Genomic DNA, 22766 nt, shown 5'->3' with positions numbered 1-22766 from the left:
ATAGATTGGAAATTTTTCTTAAAGATTTGAGCCTTTCTTCTCTTTCTGAGAAAGATAGAACTGAGCTAGACTCCAATATAACACTGGAAGAAATATAACAGGTCACAAGCGAAATGGCTAAGCAGAAATCTCCAGGCCCAGATGGGCTCCCAGCGGAGATATATCAACATTACGGGAAGATTCTGTTACCCGAATTGTTGAGGGTATTGAATGGGGCATTGGTAGGCGGAGCGCTCCCACCGACAATGTCGGACTCAATTATAATTAACATATATAAAGAGGGCAAGGACCCACTGGATGTTGCTTCATACTGGCCCATTGCACTATTGAACGCCGACATGAAAATTATGTCGAAGGTCTTGGCGGCCCGGTTGATCAATCGGGATTTATACCCGGTAGAACCACAAGTACAAACATTAGATGGGTATTTTTGAATCTCCAGATACCAACAGAGGCTGGGGGTGAGAAGGCGATCCTGCCATTGGATGCCATCAAGGCCTTCGACAGCCTAGAGTGGCAGTACCTTTGGAAAATAATGGAAAGGATACAATTAGGGCCAGTTTTTATTAAATGGGTTAAAATTCTATATAAAACACCTGAAGCCAGAGTCAGGGTAAACAATGAAACTTCTGAAAAATTTGGCTTAGGGAGGGGAACGAGACAGGGTTGTCCCCTGTCATCCCTCCTCTTCGCCATTGCAATAGAGCCTCTAGCAGTAGCTTTGAGAACCTCAGACAAGGTGAAGGGGTTTAAAAGAGGGGCCTCAGAGGATAAGGTTGCATTATACGCAGATTACCTTCTTTTATTCTTAGGTGACACACGAGGTTCCCTACAGAATGCTTTGGATATTATTAATAGATTTGGGCAAATTTTGGGCCTTCAGATAAATTGGACGAAATCAAGTTTGTTACCGTTGTCTCCCTTGGAAAAACCCCTCCCTAGGGAGGTGGCCCAGATTCAAGTAATGGAAAAAATTAAATATTTGGGTATACAAATTTCTAGAAACCCTCAACTCTACATTGCAGATAATTTAGTGCTGTTATTGACTAAATTTAGAGATAAAGTAAAACTGTGGAAACGTCTCCCGCTATCAACGGCAGGACGTTGTAACTTAATAAAAATGATCTGGTTGCCGCAATTACTCTACGTTTTGCAAAACTCTCCAATTTGGTTATATAAAAAATGGTTTCAAAAGATTGATAGTGTTTTTAGAAAATTAATTTGGAAGGGCAGTAATGCCAGAATCTCCGGCCAAATATTCTGCAGTTACAAAAACAAGAAGGAGGAGTGGCGCTCCCACATCCCTTTAACTATTTTCTGGCATCACAGATGCAATATTTGGGGGGTTGCGACCTGGTGGACCGAGAGGGGGAGAGAGCGATTCTTTTGCAGGCTACACCACATGACTCTATAGCTGAGGCCCTAGAGGCAGGATCCTTCATTAAACTCCCAACTTTGGACTTGATGACGAAAGTGTGGGATAGTATGAAGATAAAATTGAATTATAGAGGTTTTACTGTGTTTTCCCCCTTATGGAAAAATAATAAATTAACTGAATTGCAGAAGACTGGGGTAATAAGAGAATGGAAAGAATGCGGCATAAATAATATCACCCAATTATACCAAAATGATACACTATTATCCTTTCAGGAACTGAAAGAACAATACGCCTTACCGACTGCATCCTTTTTTAGATACTTACAGGTTAGACACGCCTTAGAGAAACAGTTTAAAGGGAAGAACCCAGAATGGAGCTCAATCCCAATACTCAAAAGAACTATCAATGCAGAAACACGGAAAGGTTTAGTTGCGAAAATATTTCAACAAATTTATAAGAGTATTGGGAGAGACACAGAAACAATTAATTGTAGGAAAAAATGGGAGAAAGATGTGGGCGAAATTTCCAAGGCACAATGGAGTAAAGTGATGGAGGTCGCCCCATTGGTCTCTCTCTCCCTCCATCTCAGAGAATGTCCCACCTATTTCTAATATACAGAGCTTATTATACCCCATATAGACTTTTTCAGTTTGACCGTCGATCAGATCCAAAGTGCCCTAGATGTGGAAACCCGAAAGGGGATATAATTCATATGTTCTGGAGATGTCCGAAGCTGTTCCGATACTGGGAGGGGGTGAAACGGATTATTGACCGAGTGTTTGGGACCTCCATCTTGTTGGAGGCGAAATACTTCCTTCTGGGATTAGAGGAAGTGAGGGGAATTCCAGATGACATTCAAATCCCCGTCTTGAGGTGTATGTTCCAAGCAAGGAAGTTGATCGCCTTGCGATGGCAGGCGGCTTCACCCCCGACCAGTGAGGAATGGTTAAATAGTATGAACGTGGTTATTTTGAGAGAGAAATCGGTTTATATAAAACAAGGGGCACTAAAGAAATTTGATAAGATGTGGAGACCTTGGTGGGAGGATAGAGGGATTATAATATAAAGTTTATTAACACAGAAGCACAATTAACAAGCTAACAATGACCTATGCTCCATTTATGGTCAATAGGGATTGAAAGTAGGATGAATGTGAGTTTGGATTGTGTATGTAAAGAGGTGTAAGGGATCGAGTGGGAAAGATTAGAGCAGTTGGGAAAATATTTCACAAGATAAGTAGGAATCTTAAGCTCACCGATACAATCATCACAGTTAGTGGGTAGGGGGTTATTACCCTTTATAAATAAAGCTAGGGGGGGGGGGATGGGGGATGAGTGGAGGATGTGAGCTTGTTTAATCTTTGAGCTTCATGTTTTCTTGTTTTCTTTTCTTGTATAAATGTTGGAAAATGTTTCAATAAAGAGATAAAGTTAAAAAAAAAACAAAAAGGCATCACAATGCTAATATACAATAACTAAAGTAGAATTAAGCAACCTATGTAAACAGCATCCTTGTCAATATTCAAATGCATTTTAAATGAAAAGACCCTTGACCAAAATAAGTCAACTTATTTTGTTGTAAAAAATAGTATCAAGCACTGTAAAATCAATATGTCACAATAGAGTGGCAGAGATTCCACCAACTCCCATGCATCTATGGGATGTATTGTATATCCATCAATGGAATGATAAACATTCTTGCAACTGCAGAGGACAATAGCTAAGAAAACTGTACATACATAGCCATTAGACATGTGCGGTTCATTTCATTCCGATTTGAAATTAGGACTAATTTTCTGGTTTTTGGAAAGTCGGATGTATCCAAATTTCCGAATTACAATAGTAATGATTTTAAATAAATCTGAAATAACAAAACTAAATTTGTCTGAAATTCAAATTGAATTCAAATATAAGTCAAAAACAAGAATATAATAAAATAGAGTAAAAAATAAATATTAACTTCCGAGGGATGGCACCATGGCGTCTCCCCCCAGAAGTGGGGAAGGGTACCTGTCAAAAACAGATACCCGTTCCCCCCTCCCCCTCAAAATGTGGCACCGGAGGGGGGGAGCAGATCAGCGGAAGTTCCACTTTTGGGTGGAACTCCGCTTTAACTAGGGAAAGGATAGAATAGAGACAAAGTGGTCTTGATTTTCGAGGATTTTTCCAACCAAAGGGTTTGAAGGATGTGAGAAGACTGTAAAAATAAGAGTGATACTCCATTGATGGGAGCATTTATTCTGAAATAGATTACTATAGGATATCATTCTTTTGTAATGGCTGTGAATGTTAAAGTGGAGTTCCACCAATTTTTTAAAAAACTTGGATTACATAGATGTATGTAATCCCCTTTAAAACGAATTTTACCAATGGAAACTTTTTTTTCTTTTTGCTAGGAAATACCTTATTTTCTTCTTTCTTCTGGACGCCGATCGGCGATTACGTCATTCGGCGATTCGCAAGGGCTGCTGGGATGTATCTCATGGGATGAAATCTTGCATTATTACACAGGAGTCTTGAGCTGTACTCGTATGTATGGGATTGAGGCCGTGCTTTGCCCCGCCTCCGCCCCGCCTCCTCTCAGTGAGCTGTACTCTGATGCATTGGATTGAGTCCGTGCTCCGCCCCGCCTTCGCTCCGCAGCCTCCCCCTCTCAGTGAGCGAGGACTGAAAGCATTTTATCCTCACTGAGCGAAGAGCAGGGCCTCAATCCCATACATAAGAGTACAGCTCAGGACTCCTGTGTAATAATGCAAGATTTCATCCCATGAGATACATCCCAGCAGCCCTTGCGAATCGCCGAATGACGTAATCGCCGTTGGGCGGCCGGACCCGGAAGTGAGGAGAGGATGAATAAAGAAGAAAATAAGGTATTTCCTAGCAAAAAAAAAGTTTCCATTGGTAAAAGTCGTTTTAAGGCGATTATATACATCTAAAGTTACTAAAATGGGTGGAACTCCACTTTAACTCCTTGAAACACTTCAAAGATATTTGGAGAAGTGGAGTTTCCCCAATAACTGGTAATAGTGAGTCTGGCAGCAAAGAAGAAATTAGCTACTATGGTTCTATCGTTTTAGAGGTCTATGCCTAAACTAAGTAGGGCTAGGTAAAGTGGTATTAGGCCTAAAAGCAAAAATTGAATATATGGCAGTTTACCAATCCTTAGATGTGGTGGCTGCATTAATTTTTTTAGGCATTTTTTCTTTATTTCACCTGGTGATCCAGCCAGTAACACATTTTCTGCCTTAGGGAATCTGAATTCTGGATCAAGTATTAAAGCAGACACCTTGGCACAACAGCATTGTTTGTCTGGGGGGAGGATAGTGTTAGACTAAAAGATTTAAATGGACTTGACTTAGAAATTGAAGCTCAACTCCAGCTAATACTTCTTAAGCAGTAACAGAAACATTTTTTTTTTCATTCTTTTTGGGATAAAGGTTTTACATAAATGAATAAAAGCTGACCATTGTAAGGACCCCGTCTGTGTTCATGGGCATCCGCAGGTAGGGGCAAGGGGGGGGCAAATGCCCCCCCCCCCTGGAATCTCAACTTCCCATTTCAAGTGGTTGTTAATCCACTTTATACCATCCTGTCTGGTCTGCTTAATAACCCTGTGTGCCTGTGTGTATGTGTTTTAAAAAAATAAGTTGTTCTTTACCAGTTTTCAGAGGGCCGAGCACCGCTCACATGACCCGTTGGTTCTCTCCTCTCCCCCGTCTGACAGCTGCCTGCAGCGGGTGGGGCCCAGGATTCCTCATGGATTGCAGTTGGGAGGGGAGGAGGGGAGGAGGGGAGGGGGAGAGGAGGAGAGAGGCGGCGGGTCACGTGAGCAGCGAGTGGTGCTCTGAAAACTTGTAACGAATGGATTATTTTTATAAGATGCATACACAGGGGCACACATGATTGTTAAACAGGCTGTAGACAGGATATGAAACTTTAAATGAAACTACAGCAACAGGAGGGGAGGAGGCGGGCACTGACACAGGAGCAGACAGGCAAGGAGAGAGGCAGGGGGGGGGGGGAGAGGACAGAGGAGGACAGGAGGGCTGCGGATGATGGAGGTATGTAAACTGTCCACAGTATCAGGGCTCAGCAGCCATGGTATACCATGGTGAGTTTACAGAGGGGAGGACAAAGCCAGGCAAGATCAGCCAGGTATTTTAGGTGATAGAAGGGGCCAAATTTCACAGCAAAGCACTGTGCTGTATAACATGCTTTAAGGGAACAGGATCAATTTTTTTTTTTTTTTTTTTAGGTTAACAAATGCTTTAAAAATAAATTCTGCCATTTGCTCTTTAAAAATAAATACTCAAAATAAGTATAACGACTAAACCCCTCCCCTTCATTACATTGTTGAAAAGTGGTGGAGCATGGGTGACCTTAAAACTATGCCCCCCCCCTGAAAAAAGTTCTGCAGGCGCCCATGTCTGTGCTAAATGGTTTCTCTTAGCACTCTAATTGCTACTTTGTCTGGACAGTTTGGTCTGTTAACCACTTAAGCCCCGGAAGATTTTACCCCCATTCCGACCAGGGTTTTTTTTGCGATTCGGCACTGCGTGAATTTAACGGACAATTGCGCGGTTGTGCGACGCTGTACCTAAATGAATTTGATGTCCTTTTTTTCCCACAAACAGAGCTTTCTTTTGGTGGTATTTGTGTGATTTTTTGATCATGAAAAAAAAAAGAAAAAAACAAAAAAAAAGAGTGTCAATTTTGCAAAAATAACAATATTTTTCACGTTTTTTTATATGAAATTCCCCCCAAAAAAATGTAAAAATCAAAATTTTTTAACATTTTCGGCCAATTTGTTTTATGCTACATATGTTTGGTAAAAAAAATCGCAAAAAGCATATTTTGATTGGTTTGCGCAAAAGTTATCGCGTTTACTAACAAAGGGAAAGATTTTTGTAATTTTTGTTGTTTTTTTTAACGCGTAATGGCGGCGATATGCGATTTTTTTGCGGTACTGCGACATTGTGGCGGACAGATCGGACCCTTGACTGACATTTTTGACACTTTTGGGGTTACCAGTGACATTTCTACAGTAATCAGTGCTATACATATGCACTGTTACTGTAAAATTACACTGGCAGTGAAGGGGTTAACTTTTTTTGAGAGGGAGGGGCTATGTTTGTCCCTAGGGGAGTGATTCTAACTGTGATTGGCTGTGGCTTGAGATGTATGAACAGTGATCAACGGTTCTACATAGTAGAACCGTATGATCACCATTCATACACCGGGGAGAATGACAGGCGGCTTGTTTACATTAGCCGCCTGCCTTTCTCCCTCTCCACCGACGATCGCGAGTGACCGGCGGACGATCGGGTCTGCCGGTCACACGCGCGGGGGGGGGGTCCGTGACCACTCAGGAGCGGGAGCGCGCCTCCGGGGGCGCGCACTCCCTAGACCCTCACAGGCTAGCGACGTAGTACTACGTCACTCTGCCTGTGAGGGGCTGACCGCCGCAGTAAATAGTCGTGCAGCGGTCGGCAAGTGGTTAAAGGAAGTTGAAAAATAACAGACTTACTGTCTGAATCACCAGCAAAAAAGCTTAAAAAAAGAAAATGAATACAGCCATCCCATCTAAGAATTAGTAAACTGCAATCTACTTTTTTTCTTGCATACAAGACAATATGTTGCCTACATGATAATCTATACAATCTTACAATATAAGTATCCATGTCATCCAAATGTTTTTATATTCTCTGCTTTACCATCCACTGGCTCAAAAAAATAATGCAGACAACACACTACAATCCACAAAATCTGTTGTCTGTATCTGAGTAATCTTTCATTTTGCAAAAGATTGTACAGAATCCTAAACAACATGAATAGACAATACATTGCACTTGTTTGTAAACATCTTTTTCTCTAATTATTGTTTTTATTAATCTCTTATTCCAGAGAAATATGCACCAAAAAGGTCTCTGGTGGACTTTTCTTCAGTTTACATGCCCAGAGTATTCATAAACTTTGCAATCTGTAAGGAGATGCCAGGAATGTTTCTTCCAGAAATGGACAAATGTACCTGCTAATTAGTACACTGCAGATTTAAACTCACTACTTGATCTGTACAAAGAGACCTCTCAGCACAGATACATACAGGCCCACTCAACACCAAATAGAAATGTTCTATTAAAAAACAGGTACCAGTTGGCATAAATAGGAGCACACGTTGCACTCATTGCTGAGCCTTGTTCACTCCAAACATGTTCAATTCAATTTACATAAGAAAAGTGCATAAAAAAATACATGCACATGTGTTTTTGGTGCATTTTTTTGCAGGGCTTTGTGTTTAACCACATTACCACTGGAGGATTTTGCTGTCTTACGTCCAGGCCACTTTTTGGGATTCGGCACTGTGCGATTTTAACTGACAATCAGGGCTGCTGTTAGGAATGATGGGGCCCCGTACAGCCTACCTGATGGGGCCCCCTTCAACCCCATCCCTGGCCCTGCCTCAAAACAAAATGCAGGTTTGTCACCGTTTACGTATATGTGCGGGACCAACATGCATGTTTGCAATTACGCATGAGCAAGGGGGAATGGGGGCTTTAAAAAGGTTTTACATTTTATTTTATTATTTATGTTACTTTGTGCAAAGTTGCTGGGGCTATCATGCTGCAGGGATGACCAAGATATCACCCTTCCAATCCAGGGACGTGCCGGTGTTCTGTCAGAATAGCGCTACCTATCAGATTCTGCTACCGGAAGTAATATACAGACGAGAACAACTTACTGCGCATGCGTCATGCATTCCAACATGGCTGCTATGCGTACCAATAGCTTTCCTAATGTGACAGAACACGAAGCAGCAGCGGACATCTTCTTACACCCACGCAAGTCTTCAATTTTACATTTATTTTATCAGTAAACTGACCTTATAGAATAAATCACAGTATTACATTTGTATTATTATTGTATTCTAGTAAATATAGCGAGAAACCTGCGGCCAATGTGGTGACGGCCACCTTGGTACACCCCGCACTGCTCAGCGACAAACTGATTCTATAGTGAAATAGACTGTTCCACTCGGTTGCGGTGAAATAGTCTATTTCAGTATATAAGGTGAGTTTACTGCTAAAATAAATGTAAAATTCAAGACTTGTGTGGGTGTAAGAAGATGTCCGCCTCTGCTCCGTGTTCTGTCACATTAGGAAACCTATTGGAACGCATAGTCGCCATGTTGGAACACATGGTGCATGCGCAGTAAGTTGTTCTTTCCGAATGCCACTTCTGCTAGCAGAATCTGATAGGTAGCGCTATTCTGACAGAACACTGATACATCGATGGGCGGGAAGAGGTTAAAGGGGAGTGGTTTGACTGCACATGTTTACTGTCCCCCAAACACAAGTTTAAAGTAGCATCTCACTGTGTCCTATGATCACCAGCATGAAAATCACACAGGCTACAGGTGCCCTGTCACAGTGTCACATGGATGCTGGGGATGCTGACTTTGTTATGCAGTAACACTCACTACAGTCATAGCTTAAAGTCAGCATCCCCAGAATTCATGTGACAATGTGACAGGGCACCAGCAGCCTGTGTGATTTTTATGCTGAGATCATAGGACACAGTGAGGACTCTATCTGTTCTTCACTCACTGTGTCCAATCCAGCCACGCTGTCCTCCTGCTGTTCCCTGTCAGCTGCTGAGCAATCTGCCTCCGTACATGATCACACTCTGCACTTGAGTAAGGGGAGGCGGGGCTGAGCAGAGAATTATTGTATCCCTCCGCCAGGCAAGGCAGTGGACAGCAGCAGCCAGGACTATATGGCAGCAAATCACCATGGAACTAAATCCCATGTATACATGCGACCCGAAAATGGAAAAAAAGTCCCGCCACTGCACTCACCTCCTGGGCCCTTCTGCTGTCATTATAGGGCCCAGGAAAATGTAATTACACCCCAAGAAATTACAAATTAGGAAAAGGTTTAGAAAAAACGATTTTTTTTTGAACATGCAGACATTAACTGTGATGCTGCCCGGGCCCCTTGTAGAGCTGATGGAGCCCGGGCCCGGTACAACAGGGCTGGTTGTACTGCCCTATCAGCGGCCCTGCTGACAATTCCACGGTCGTGCGACGCCATACCCAAACAAAATTTACATCTTTTTTTCCCACAAACAGAGCTTTCTTTTGGTGGTATCTGATCACCTGTGCGATTTTTACTTTTTGCTAAATAAATAAAAAAATCGTAAATTTTGAAAAAATAACAATATTTTTCACATTTTTTTATATGAAATTCCCCCCCCCCCCCCAAAAAAAATGTAAAAATCTAAATTTTTTTAAATTTTTGGCCAATTTGTTTTCTGCTACCTATGTTGGTAAAAAAAAATCACAATAAGCGTATTTTGATTGGTTTGCGCAAAAGTTATTGCGTTTACTAACTAAGGGAAAGATTTCTGTCATTTTTGGTGTTTTTTTTTTTTAACGAGTAATGGCGGCGATCTGCGATTTTTTATTGCCGGACTGCGACATTGCGGCGGACAGATCAGACCCTTGACTGACATTTTTGGCACTTTTGGGGGTACCAGTGACATTACTACAGTAATCAGTGCTATAAATATGCACTGTTACTGTAAAAATTACACTGGCAGGGAAGGGATAATTTTATTGGAGAGGGAGGGGTCAATGTATGCCTGGTGCTTACTGACGTGTGGGGGGAGGTGACTGAGTGACAGAGGGACAGATCGCAGGTTCAGCTATGCTGAACCCTGCAATCTGTCACTGTCTGTCACTTAGGAAATCCGCCTGCTCTGTTTACACAAGCGGGCGGATCTCCAAACTCGATTCCCCAACGATCGGGGAAGAGCAGCGGTGATCGCCGCCGCTCCTCCCCTGGCCCGACTCCCGCTGTGACTGAATACAGTGGGAGCGAGCCTCCGGCGGCGCGAGTGCGCCGCCCACAAGGGGAGGAGTCCAGCGACGTATGTCTACGTCGCTGGATGGGAACTAACCACTTTGCCGCAGTAGAGCTCGAGTGAGCGGTCGGCAAGTGGTTAAAGGACAGGTTCACCTTAAGAATCCTGGTACACCCATATTTAGAGCATAATAAAAATATGTGTTTGCGCTGCTAAAGCAATTTAATAACCCCCTAGAAGAAAAGAAAAAAAAAAAAGTCTTACATAGATGTACTGCCAAATGAGCTTTGGCTGCACATTTCCTTTATCACAGGAGTGCAGATCATTCTGCTCTCCTTTAACTCGTTTTCTGCAGAGAGCGATCTGAAGTCCGCTCTCTGCTGACGTCACAGATGTCGGTCCAGGCACCGTGTCACCGTGTCATCACGACCATGGAGTCGGGATCCTTTAGGGCCAGTTTACACTATTGCGATGACCGACATCTCACGTGAACTCGCACAGGACCCTTTTTTTGGTCCGCAGCAGAATCAGATCGCGTGGTGGTTCACACCAGTGCAATCCAATTCATGTGCGAACTGTTAGATCGCACTGCGATCTGATCTGGGGGGGGTCGTTAACTTTAAATTGACACCCCCAGCGATTCGCATATGGCAGTGTGAACTGCCTGTGCTGCCAATGTGATGCGGGAACACGCAGTACATTCGCAGTGTTCCCGCATAGCAATAGTGTTAACCGGGACTTAGGGGCCTGGACTGACACCCAGCTCAGCCTCTCAGCGCCCCACCACAGCTCAGCACTCCAATGAGCAAGGAGGGGGCAGAGCAGAGAGCTGCTGACTGACAGTCAGTCAAGAGGACCCAAGGGACCGATGCTGCATCCACCTAGGTAAGTATAACTTGGGAAAAAAAGAGAAACCCATTCTTCTCTTTTAAACACAAAAATAAGGAAGCTAAATATTATCATAAAGGACAACCAAACGTGCAATCCCAAGTGAATCAGTGCAGTATATTTGACTGATATAAATGTTGAAAATTAGTCCAGCAGTGGATAATTCCCAAACACAAGTCCAAAAACTCAAAGTGAAGTAATTTGCATATGTTGAAGGCTCTTCACCCTCATAAATTAGGTGCTCTACCGCAATAAATAATTCCCAAACACGAGTCCAAAATTCAAGAAAATGGTGTGCATGTGTTGAAGGCTGTTCACTCTCATAAATCAAGTGCTCCACCGCCAAACAAATGATCCTCCAGTGGTTGAATTGCTTGCTCACCTTTTTAGTGGACTCAAACTAATACAGGTCAATCAAGCATATTAGAATCACATCAATGGTGTAATGATCCCCTGGCTTTTGTCATCAGCTTAGATTATATCTAGATGTAAACGGCAACCTCGACTGGCTCCATCCCCAAAAGGTACTCCATATATAACGATAGAAAACACGGCTGCATATAGTGTACTACTTTCCTTTGATATTAGGACACTTGCCAATCTTAATTAAAACTACTCACATTTATTAATATAAAAACCAGTATGTACAACTGCTTGTATATGCTCTCACATTAAATTCGAGGACTCATGCGAGTCCGAGAGTGACATCACCTGGCTACATCTAGATATAATCTAATCTATAAATTACATAGAGATATAATCCAAGCTGATGACATAAGCCAGAGGATCATTGCACCATTGATGTCATTCTAATATGCTTGATTGACCTATATTAGTTTATGGGTCCACTAGCAAGGTGAGCAAGCATTTCAGCCAGTGGAGGATCACTTTAGTGGGGGAGCACTTAATTTATGAGGGTGATGCGCCTTCAACACATGCACACCCCTTTCTTGAATTTTGGACTTATGTTTGGGAATTATTTATTCTTTATTAGGAGGGTGAAGAGCCTTCAACATATGCACATTACTTCACTTTTAGCTTTTGGACTTGTTTTGGAGAATTATCCACAGCTGCACTTATTTTCAACATTTATTTCAGTCAAATGCACTGCACTGATTCACTTGGGATTGCACATTTAACGCATGGCTAATGATGATATTTAGCTTCATTTATTTTGTTAAGTCTTTGTTTCTAGGGGGTTATTTAATTGCTTTAGCAGTGCAAACACAATATTTTTATTTAACACGTATTATTGTAGGAACACAATCAGTGTTAGCAGCAGCTTGTTTAGAATTAAATTAATTAATTAATTTTGCAAGCGCACAGCACCACTTGGTTACACATTTAGAGCATAACATGTTGCTATGCACTAGCCTCCCTAACCTCCTGAGCCCCCCTTGTGAAAGCATGTATGGGTTCCTCTCCCCCCGCATTTAAATTCATCATGTTTGTGTGGGGCTTCACCTCCACAGCCGCACCAGAAATAGCGATCTGTTAATGAATAAACTGCAACAGTTGAAATACAGATCGGGGTAAAAGGTCCAATCACAGCCGCCCTTTAACATGTGATCATCTGTGTCCAATAAAAGCTGCTCACGTGTAAAAAGACTTTCCAGTTATCAGCATTCCTTTGCTCACACACGCTGTATCTGTGTGACAAAAGGGGAGCCGATAACCGGCAAGTCAGACAGGACACATTGTTTACACTGCTAATCAGGGCACTGATCATCATTGCAGCCCAATCAGTGTCCGTCAGTGGAGCTTACCAGTGCCCCTCGGTGCAGCCTCACCAGTGCCCCTCAGTGCAGCCTCACCAGTGCCCCTCAGTGCAGCCTCACCAGTGCCCATCAGTGCAGTCTCATCTGAACTCATCAGTGAAGAAGAAAAATTACTTATTTTTAAAAAAACTTTTAATAGTATTTTGACAGGAACTGTACCAGGTGACTGGAGGAAAGCCAATGTGATACTAATATTCAAAAAAGGGCAGAGGCAAAAATTATAGGCCGGTCAGCCTGACGTCAATAGTATGTAAACTTCTGGAGGGGATGATAAGGGGCTATATCCAAGAGTTTGCTAAAGAGAATAACATCATCAGCAGTAATCAATCAGCACAGGTTTACAAAAGGGTGTTCTTGTCAAACCAATCTGTTAACATTCTACGAGGAGGTGAGCTGTGAGCTAGATAGGGGGAGACCAGTGGATGTGGTGTACCTGGATTTTGCTAAGGCCTTTGATACAGTTCCCCACAAACGCTTAATTTATAAAATAAGGTCTGCAGGCATCGACCACAAGGTTTGCTCTTGAATACAAAACTGGTTAAAGGGGCGTGTCCAAAGGGTGGTAATAAATAACGCGTACTCAGACTAGTCTGGGCTGGTAAGTGGGGTCCCCCAAGGCTCAGTCCTGGGACCAATTTTGTTCAATTTATTCATAAATAGCAATGAGGATGGTATCATTAGCTCAATCTCAGTTTTTGCAGATAACACAAAATTAAGTAGGGCAATAACTTCACATCGTGAGGCAGAAATCTTACAGAATGCCCTGAACAAAATAACAGAGTGGGCAACTACATGGCAAATGAGGATTAATGTGGAGAAGTGTAAGGTATTGCACTTGGGGACTAAAAACAAACGCCCAATACACTTTGGGGGGGGGGGGAAGAACCCCTGGGGGAATCAAAAATGGAGAAAGATCTGGGAGTCTTAGTGGAAGATAGACTTGGCCATAGCATGCAATGTCAAGCTGCAGCTGCAAAAGCCAGCAGAATATTAGCATGCATAAGGAAGGGGATGTATTCCAGAGATAAAACTATAATCCTACCACTTTATAAAACTCTGGTCCGACCACATCTGGAGTATTCTGTTCAGTTCTGGTCGCCAATCCTCAGGAGGGATGTGTTGGAGCTGGAGAGAGTCCAGAGAAGAGCAACTAAACTGATTAGGGGATTGGAGGACCTTAATTATAAAGAGCACTTGATTTATTCTCCCTGGAAAGGAGACGCCTGAGAGGGGACATGATAGCAATGTACAATTACCTCAACGGTGATCTCAACATAGAAAAAAAAAACTGTTCATTCACAATGAATGCATGTGGACACAAGGCCATACAGTGCAATTAGAGGAGAAGAGATTTAACCTCAGGCTAAGCAGGGGTTTTTTACAGTAAGGGCTACAAGATTGTGGAATTCTCTACCACAAGTGGTAGTAACTGCGGGGAGTATGGCTACTTTTAAAAGACTCTTGGACGTACATCTCAAGGATTAAAACATTCAGGGGTATGGGAAATAATTACATCCACACACACCTACACAGGTTGACCTGGATGGACTATTGTCTTTATTCAACCTCAACTACTATGTAACTATGCAACTATATAGAAACTAAGAAAAACGTTTTTTTTTTTTTTAACTTTCGGTCTTTTCAGTTGCTTGCTTAGCTAAAAAAAGAAATAAAAATTAAGTGGTGAATAAATACCACCAAAAGAAAGCTCTATCCGTCTCCCAAATGATAAAAATGTAATTTGGGTACAGTGTTGCATGACTGCGCAATTATCATTCAAAGTGTGACAGCACTGAAAGCTGAAAATTGTTCTGGGCAGAAAGGGGGGTGAGTGTCAGGTATTGAAGTAGTTAAAGAACAATGATAATAACCTAACTAAAAATATTCCATATACTGACCTGTTTTAATTCTAATATGTGAGTTACTGATATTGACCTTTCAGTGTTTGCAGATGAGACCAAGCTATGCAGTAGAATAACATCCTTACAGGATGTCTCAAATTTAAGCAATATAGGTGGCAAATGGGGTTACTGCTGATAAATTAAAATGTATGGACTTGGGGACAAACAACATGTACCCATCATACATCCTGGGAGGAGAACAGCTGGGGGAGTCAGTGGTGGAGAAGGATCTGGGTGTTCTGGTAGATCATAAACTTATATAGCATGCAATGCCAAGCTGTAGTTTCTAAAGCTAGAAAAATACTTGTATTAAAAGAGGTGTGACAGACCCAACTGGGGCAGGGGCTTTTGGAGGGGACTGTAGGGTAGCCTCTTGCTTACTGACGATGGGCCCGACTTTTGAGAGGGAGGTGTGTGCCTGGGGGACCTTTGGAGTGGTTTTGCTTCAGATTTGGGTCCATGTCTCTAAGAAGACACACATACTCTGGGAACCCAGGACATAGATACAGATTTAGGGACCAGCATTGATTGCTTTAACCCCCCTCCTAGACTCAAAGACTATAGGCAAAAGATTATAATTAGCTTCAAACAACCTGATTCTGGTGTCTCCTGCTGTTATGTGTATCTGTTTATTAAGATGTCTTTCTCATTGTATAATTCCCCATTGTGTGCCTCCTAGGTGTGAATCCCCATTGTTAATTGAGTCACCTGTTTCTGCCTGTCTGCTAGTATTGTGTCCACTTCACCTCGTTACCAAACTATTGTGGGATGTTTATTTGTTTATGTTAGCGGTTCATTAGATGTACTGTTAGACGTACTGATGGAATGTATTACTGTTTAAAGTTTGCATTGTATAAGATACTGTGATCAAACTCTTATCTGATTTTGTGTGGTAAAAATTCTGGGTGGCTTCCAGTTTGCACCTAAGCTAGTATTGTCCAGTTTACGAGTGCAATTCTCATTTATAATACCTGGTTCCCGGTTCAAGAGTGGAGGAAGCTGTATCTTGGCGAAGGCACTCAGGTGGGGTTCCAGGCAGTCCATCACAAGAGGAATAGACTCAAAAGAGAGAGACATTTTGTTGCCTCTGTACAAATAATTAGTAAGACCTCATCTCCAATATGCAGTTCAGGTTTGGGCACCAGTTCACAATAAGTATATCAGATAACTGGAGACAGTGCAGAGTAGGGCAACCAAACTGATAAGAGGCATGCTTATGAAAAAAAGAATAGCTGAACTGTATGCATTCTCTTGAGAAGAAGAGATTAAGGGGGAATATGATCACCATGTATAAATACATAAGTAATCCATATATTGAAGTTGGTGTAGAGTTATTTACTTTCAGGTCATTACAGAGAACAAGGGGTACTCTTTATGTATGGAGGAAAAAAGAGATGTAATCTTTAAATACGGAAAGGCTTCTTCACAGTAAGAGCTGTGAAAATGTGTCATAGACTCCCTCAAGAACTAGTTCTGGCCAGCTCAGTAGAATGTTTAAAAAAAGAGCTGGATGCATTTCTAACTGCATTCCCATAATATAACTGGATACTAACAATTAGAAGTAATGACACCAGGGGTAGATGATCCAGGGGATATCCAATTGCCTCCTGTGGAATCAGGAAACATTTTTCCCTCACTGGAGCTAATTAGATTATGCTTTATTGGGTTTTTGCCTTCCTCTGGATTAACTGTGGATATAAATTAGTGCATATTACTCATATCGATAAAATTGCTTTCAGTGCTTCCAAATATATTAATCATATAAATCCCTATGTGCTTGAATAAAATACTGTTGACTAATAAATACATTTTCTCCAGTGCATAAATAATATCTAATAAGTGATGTAAATATAAATTAAAAATAAATTAATTTTCTCTTCAATACATAAATAACATCTTATAGGTGATGTAAAAAATTAGTGCTTAATACAATCCGCAATCCTTATATAAAAATTGTTATAAAAATTATTAATAAAGTGCCAGTGATAAAATTATATAATAGTGCTTTTAAACCGATAATAAATATATAATTCAAAAGGTGGTAAAGTGCTAAAGTGTCCTTGAAATACGTTAAATAAATAAATAGAGTGGTGTGTGTTCAAAAGAATCTTCTTTCCCAATTCTCATGCAGGTGCTCTTCCATGCAGTGGCCAATAGGTGTCCTAAGTGCTCACCTCAATTGCCTTTACAATAAGCCTTGTGTTATTTGCTTTTGTATGGTATTTCCTCCTTCTCTATGGCGTGTAGGTCCCTCTAGTAATACCCGAAAACTCTCCTTTGTGGACCGGTATTCCAGGGGGTATGTGTGGTACCGTTGTATCTCCAAAAACAAATGGGCCACAATAGTGAAGTACCGTTGATAATTTATTAAAATAGATTTTAAAATCAAACTCACATTGTATTCCGTCTTTCCAATTGCATAACACTCGTATTACCGCTACGTCACTTCCGGTTTAGCGTCCTACGCGTTACGCTGCGTGCCCACACAGCTTCTTCCAGGGATAACTTGCCTACCATTGTGACGTTCTATTTATATCACTGGAGCCGGAAATGAACCTTCCGCCATTTTTATTGTTTATGCATGATTTATTATAGACCGGAAGTAGTTCTATGGCCATTTTCTTGGAGTCTTTTGAAAACATTGTTTCCAATGCTCCCTTTCTTTCAATATAAGTCTTATATTTCATGATAATATCTATATATTTATTACATTAAACCCCTTTACAATTAAAATACTTTTATTAATTAAAATCAAAGTTTAAAAAAATTTGGAATCAAACCCGGAAAAATTTGGATTAAAACCCGGAAGTGATGTATCTGCGGATCCATATTGCAGATGACATATTATTATACACAATCAATATACAATATGTTTTAATCAATATACATTATGTTTTATTCCATAACTTGTTACCCTTCCTTCTAATGTACCTTCTCTTAACCCTATAATGACCTGTTTCGATTTTATATCATCTCTGGACCTAATTCTACTTTACTGTATTTTATTTTTATTTTTACTTTATTTAATTTTATTTCTCACTTTATGCCAATCCATTCTTCTTTTATGTTGTTTATATACTCTTACTTATTCTTTTTGTTTTCATTAGGACTTTTTTGGGGTATATTTTATTATATGAAAAACCAAGTATTATAAAATTCTAAAATGATTAAAATATTCCTCTAAAACTAATTTTAAAAATTACTTATAAAACAGTTCAAGTCAAATTCAATATTTAACCCATTTGGTGTTAAACAATCCAATGTATGAATCCAGTAAGATTCCCTTTGACTTAAAGTGCGGACTTTGTGACTTCCTCGCCAATGCCTCTTGTACGGTTCGATCGCCCAGAATTTCAAATGTGAGGGGTCCCTTCGATGATATTGATCAAAATGCCTGGATACACTGTGCCTATCGTAACCATTTTCAATATTTTTCACGTGTTCCTTTATCCTAATCCTTAGTAATCTCTTGGTGCGGCCTACGTACTGTAGACCGCAACTGCACTTTAGTCCATAGACTACTCCTTCTGTGTGGCAACCAATAAAATCTTTTATTTTATATGTCGTGTTATTTCTTGTTGATTTAAATTCATGTATTTTTCCTTTTGGTTTTTTTGTGTGGAGGCATGCATAACATCTTTTGCATGGATAGAATCCCTTTCCTGTAAAGAATGTGAAATGCGCTTTGGGTGGATCCATGACTGTTTTCACTATCATGTTTCTAATAGTCGGTGCTCGTTTATATATAAACGCTGGATGTTCTGGTAATGTGTCCTTCAGGTGTTTATCCTTCTTTAAAATGTGCCAATGTTTTTTTATTATTTTCTCCACTTTCTTGTGTTGCATACTGTACTCCATTACTATAGATAAGTTTTCCATGAATTTGTTCTGAGTTTTGTTCTTGTCTTCTAATAGAGTTTTCCTCTCAACCTTTTTGACTTCATTGATTTTTTCTGTTATAAATGTTGTTTCGTAGCTTTTTTCTATGAATCTTTTGCCTATGATGTCTGCCTGTTGTTCATAATCCTGTTCCTTAGTGCAATTTCTTTTTATTCTTAGGAGTTGGCCTTTTGGGATGTTAAATAACCAATTATTATGATGACAACTGTTTGTTGGCAAGTAACTGTTTTTATCTACTTCTTTAAAATGTGTCTTTGTAATGATCTTCCCATTTTCTTGTATGATTGCTAAATCCAAATATTTTACTTCCAGATTACTTATATCCCATGTTAATCTAATATTCTTATCATTTTCATTTAATTTATTTAAAAATTCAATCAAAGTTTCTTTGTTCCCTGGCCATAAAATAAGTCCGTCATCAATAAATCTCTTGTATAAAATAATCTCCTCTGGGATGTTGTTAAAAATGTTATCTTCTTCCCACTGTGACATAAATATGTTCGCGACACTTGGAGCGAATTTTGAACCCATGGCTACTCCGACTTTTTGATAATAATAAGTTTTCTTATACCAAAAATAATTTTTCTTCAGGCAGAAGTCTAGGCATTTAATTATAAATTTTCTCTGCTTGCATACCAGATTGGTGTAACAGACACTCAGCAAGACAAACAACAACTACCTCAAATAAAGAAGATATTCAACATAGTATTTTAAGAAACAAATCAGTTTTTAACCCGCAGATTAAAGACAATAAATTTATAGGTGTTTTTAAAGATTTGGTTTTAGAAGATGTGAAAAACTTGAAGATAAATATGATGAATCCAGAGCAATGAAAACAGGCCTTAATAAATTAAAAAAGAGGAAAGATATAGTGATAAGGCCGGCGGACAAGGGAGGAGGAATTGTGATTGTGACCAAAGAACAATATGAAGAAAAAATGACAGAAATGCTAGGAGATGAAAACACATATGAAATATTATCCAGCAACCCTCTTGGAAAATACAAAAAGGAATTGGAACAATTAGTACATCTAGGTTTAAAAAAAGAAGTACTAACAAAGAAAGAAGCTAAATACTTATCACCAGAGGCATGCAGAACCCCAATAATATACACAATCCCAAAATTACACAAGAATAGGGAAGACCCACCCCCAAGACCGATAGTCAATGGAATAGAGTCCTTAACAGCAAGATTAGGCCAATATATAGATACGTTTTTACAACCGATAATACCAGCCACAACAGCTTACGTAAGAGATACCAAACATATTCTTCAAATAATTGAAAATCTACCTCAATTCGACAGGAATGTATATATGGCAACAATAGATGTTGCAGCATTGTATACCATTATTAACCATCATGAAGCATGTGAAGCGGTCAAATGGGCACTAAGAAAATACACCAATCTGGTATGCAAGCAGAGAAAATTTATAATTAAATGCCTAGACTTCTGCCTGAAGAAAAATTATTTTTGGTATAAGAAAACTTATTATTATCAAAAAGTCGGAGTAGCCATGGGTTCAAAATTCGCTCCAAGTGTCGCGAACATATTTATGTCACAGTGGGAAGAAGATAACATTTTTAACAACATCCCAGAGGAGATTATTTTATACAAGAGATTTATTGATGACGGACTTATTTTATGGCAAGGGAACAAAGAAACTTTGATTGAATTTTTAAATAAATTAAATGAAAATGATAAGAATATTAGATTAACATGGGATATAAGTAATCTGGAAGTAAAATATTTGGATTTAGCAATCATACAAGAAAATGGGAAGATCATTACAAAGACACATTTTAAAGAAGTAGATAAAAACAGTTACTTGCCAACAAACAGTTGTCATCATAATAATTGGTTATTTAACATCCCAAAAGGCCAACTCCTAAGAATAAAAAGAAATTGCACTAAGGAACAGGATTATGAACAACAAGCAGACATCATAGGCAAAAGATTCATAGAAAAAGGCTACGAAACAACATTTATAACAGAAAAAATCAATGAAGTCAAAAAGGTTGAGAGGAAAAATCTATTAGAAGACAAGAACAAAACTAAGAACAAATTCATGGAAAACTTATCTATAGTAATGGAGTACAGTATGCAACACAAGAAAGTGGAGAAAATAATAAAAAAACATTGGCACATTTTAAAGAAGGATAAACACCTGAAGGACACATTACCAGAACATCCAGCATTTATATATAAACGAGCACCGACTATTAGAAACATGATAGTGAAAACAGTCATGGATCCACCCAAAGCGCATTTCACATTCTTTACAGGAAAGGGATTCTATCCATGCAAAAGATGTTATGCATGCCTCCACACAAAAAAACCAAAAGGAAAAATACATGAATTTAAATCAACAAGAAATAACACGACATATAAAATAAAAGATTTTATTGGTTGCAACACAGAAGGAGTAGTCTATGGACTAGAGTGCAGTTGCGGTCTACAGTATGTAGGCCGCACCAAGAGATTACTAAGGATTAGGATAAAGGAACACGTGAAAAATATTGAAAATGGTTACGATAGGCACAGTGTATCCAGGCATTTTGATCAATATCATCGAAGGGACCCCTCACATTTGAAATTCTGGGCGATCGAACCGTACAAGAGGCATTGGCGAGGAAGTCACAAAGTCCGCACTTTAAGTCAAAGGGAATCTTACTGGATTCATACATTGGATTGTTTAACACCAAATGGGTTAAATATTGAATTTGACTTGAACTGTTTTATAAGTAATTTTTAAAATTATTTTTAGAGGAATATTTTAATCATTTTAGAATTTTATAATACTTGGTTTTTCATATAATAAAATATACCCCAAAAAAAGTCCTAATGAAAACAAAAAGAATAAGTAAGAGTATATAAACAACATAAAAGAAGAATGGATTGGCATAAAGTGAGAAATAAAATTAAATAAAGTAAAAATAAAAATAAAATACAGTAAAGTAGAATTAGGTCCAGAGATAATATAAAATCGAAACAGGTCATTATAGGGTTAAGAGAAGGTACGTTAGAAGGAAGGGTAACAAGTTATGGAATAAAACATAATGTATATTGATTAAAACATATTGTATATTGATTGTGTATAATAATATGTCATCTGCAATATGGATCCGCAGATACATCACTTCCGGGTTTTAATCCAAATTTTTCCGGGTTTGAATCCAAATTTTTTTAAACTTTGAGTTTAATTAATAAAAGTATTTTAATTGTAAAGGGGTTTAATGTAATAAATATATAGATATTATCATGAAATATAAGACTTATATTGAAAGAAAGGGAGCATTGGAAACGATGTTTTCAAAAGACTCCAAGAAAATGGCCATAGAACTACTTCCGGTCTATAATAAATCATACATAAACAATAAAAATGGCGGAAGGTTCATTTCCGGCTCCAGTGATATAAATAGAACGTCACAATGGTAGGCAAGTTATCCCTGGAAGAAGCTGTGTGGGCACGCAGCGTAACGCGTAGGACGCCAAACCGGAAGTGACGTAGCGGTAATACGAGTGTTATGCAATTGGAAAGACGGAATACAATGTGAGTTTGATTTTAAAATCTATTTTAATAAATTATCAACGGTACTTCACTATTGTGGCCCATTTGTTTTTGGAGATACAACGGTACCACACATACCCCCTGGAATACCGGTCCACAAAGGAGAGTTTTTGGGTATTACTAGCGGGACCTACACGCCATAGAGAAGGAGGAAATACCATACAAAAGCAAATAACACAAGGCTTATTGTAAAGGCAATTGAGGTGAGCGCTTAGGACACCTAGTGGCCACTGCATGGAAGAGCACCTGCATGAGAATTGGGAAAGAAGATTCTTTTGAACACACACCACTCTATTTATTTATTTAACGTATTTCAAGGACACTTTAGCACTTTACCACCTTTTGAATTATATATTTATTATCGGTTTAAAAGCACTATTATATAATTTTATCACTGGCACTTTATTAATAATTTTTATAACAATTTTTATATAAGGATTGCGGATTGTATTAAGCACTAATTTTTTACATCACCTATAAGATGTTATT

General features: G+C 39.4%; 1 protein-coding gene across 1 annotated transcript in view; it reads right to left on the bottom strand.

Annotated features, from left to right (window-relative positions):
• The window catches only part of LOC309565538 (cathepsin W-like), a gene marked incomplete at its 3' end in the record, with an annotated part of 78225 nt that overhangs the window by 13227 nt on the left and 42232 nt on the right, over positions 1-22766 (bottom strand). Inside the window, exon 10 of the mRNA XM_082270496.1 lies at positions 18655-19248. Coding sequence (XP_082126622.1) covers positions 18655-19248 — 594 coding nt within the window. The remainder of the gene's footprint in view (positions 1-18654; positions 19249-22766) is intronic.

Source organism: Pelophylax lessonae (genome assembly GCF_965119305.1).
Source record: "Pelophylax lessonae genome assembly, chromosome: 10".
NCBI classification, from domain to species: Eukaryota; Metazoa; Chordata; class Amphibia; order Anura; family Ranidae; genus Pelophylax; species Pelophylax lessonae.
Note: the sequence above shows the minus strand (reverse complement) of the source record. Positions and strands in the feature narration are given on the sequence as shown.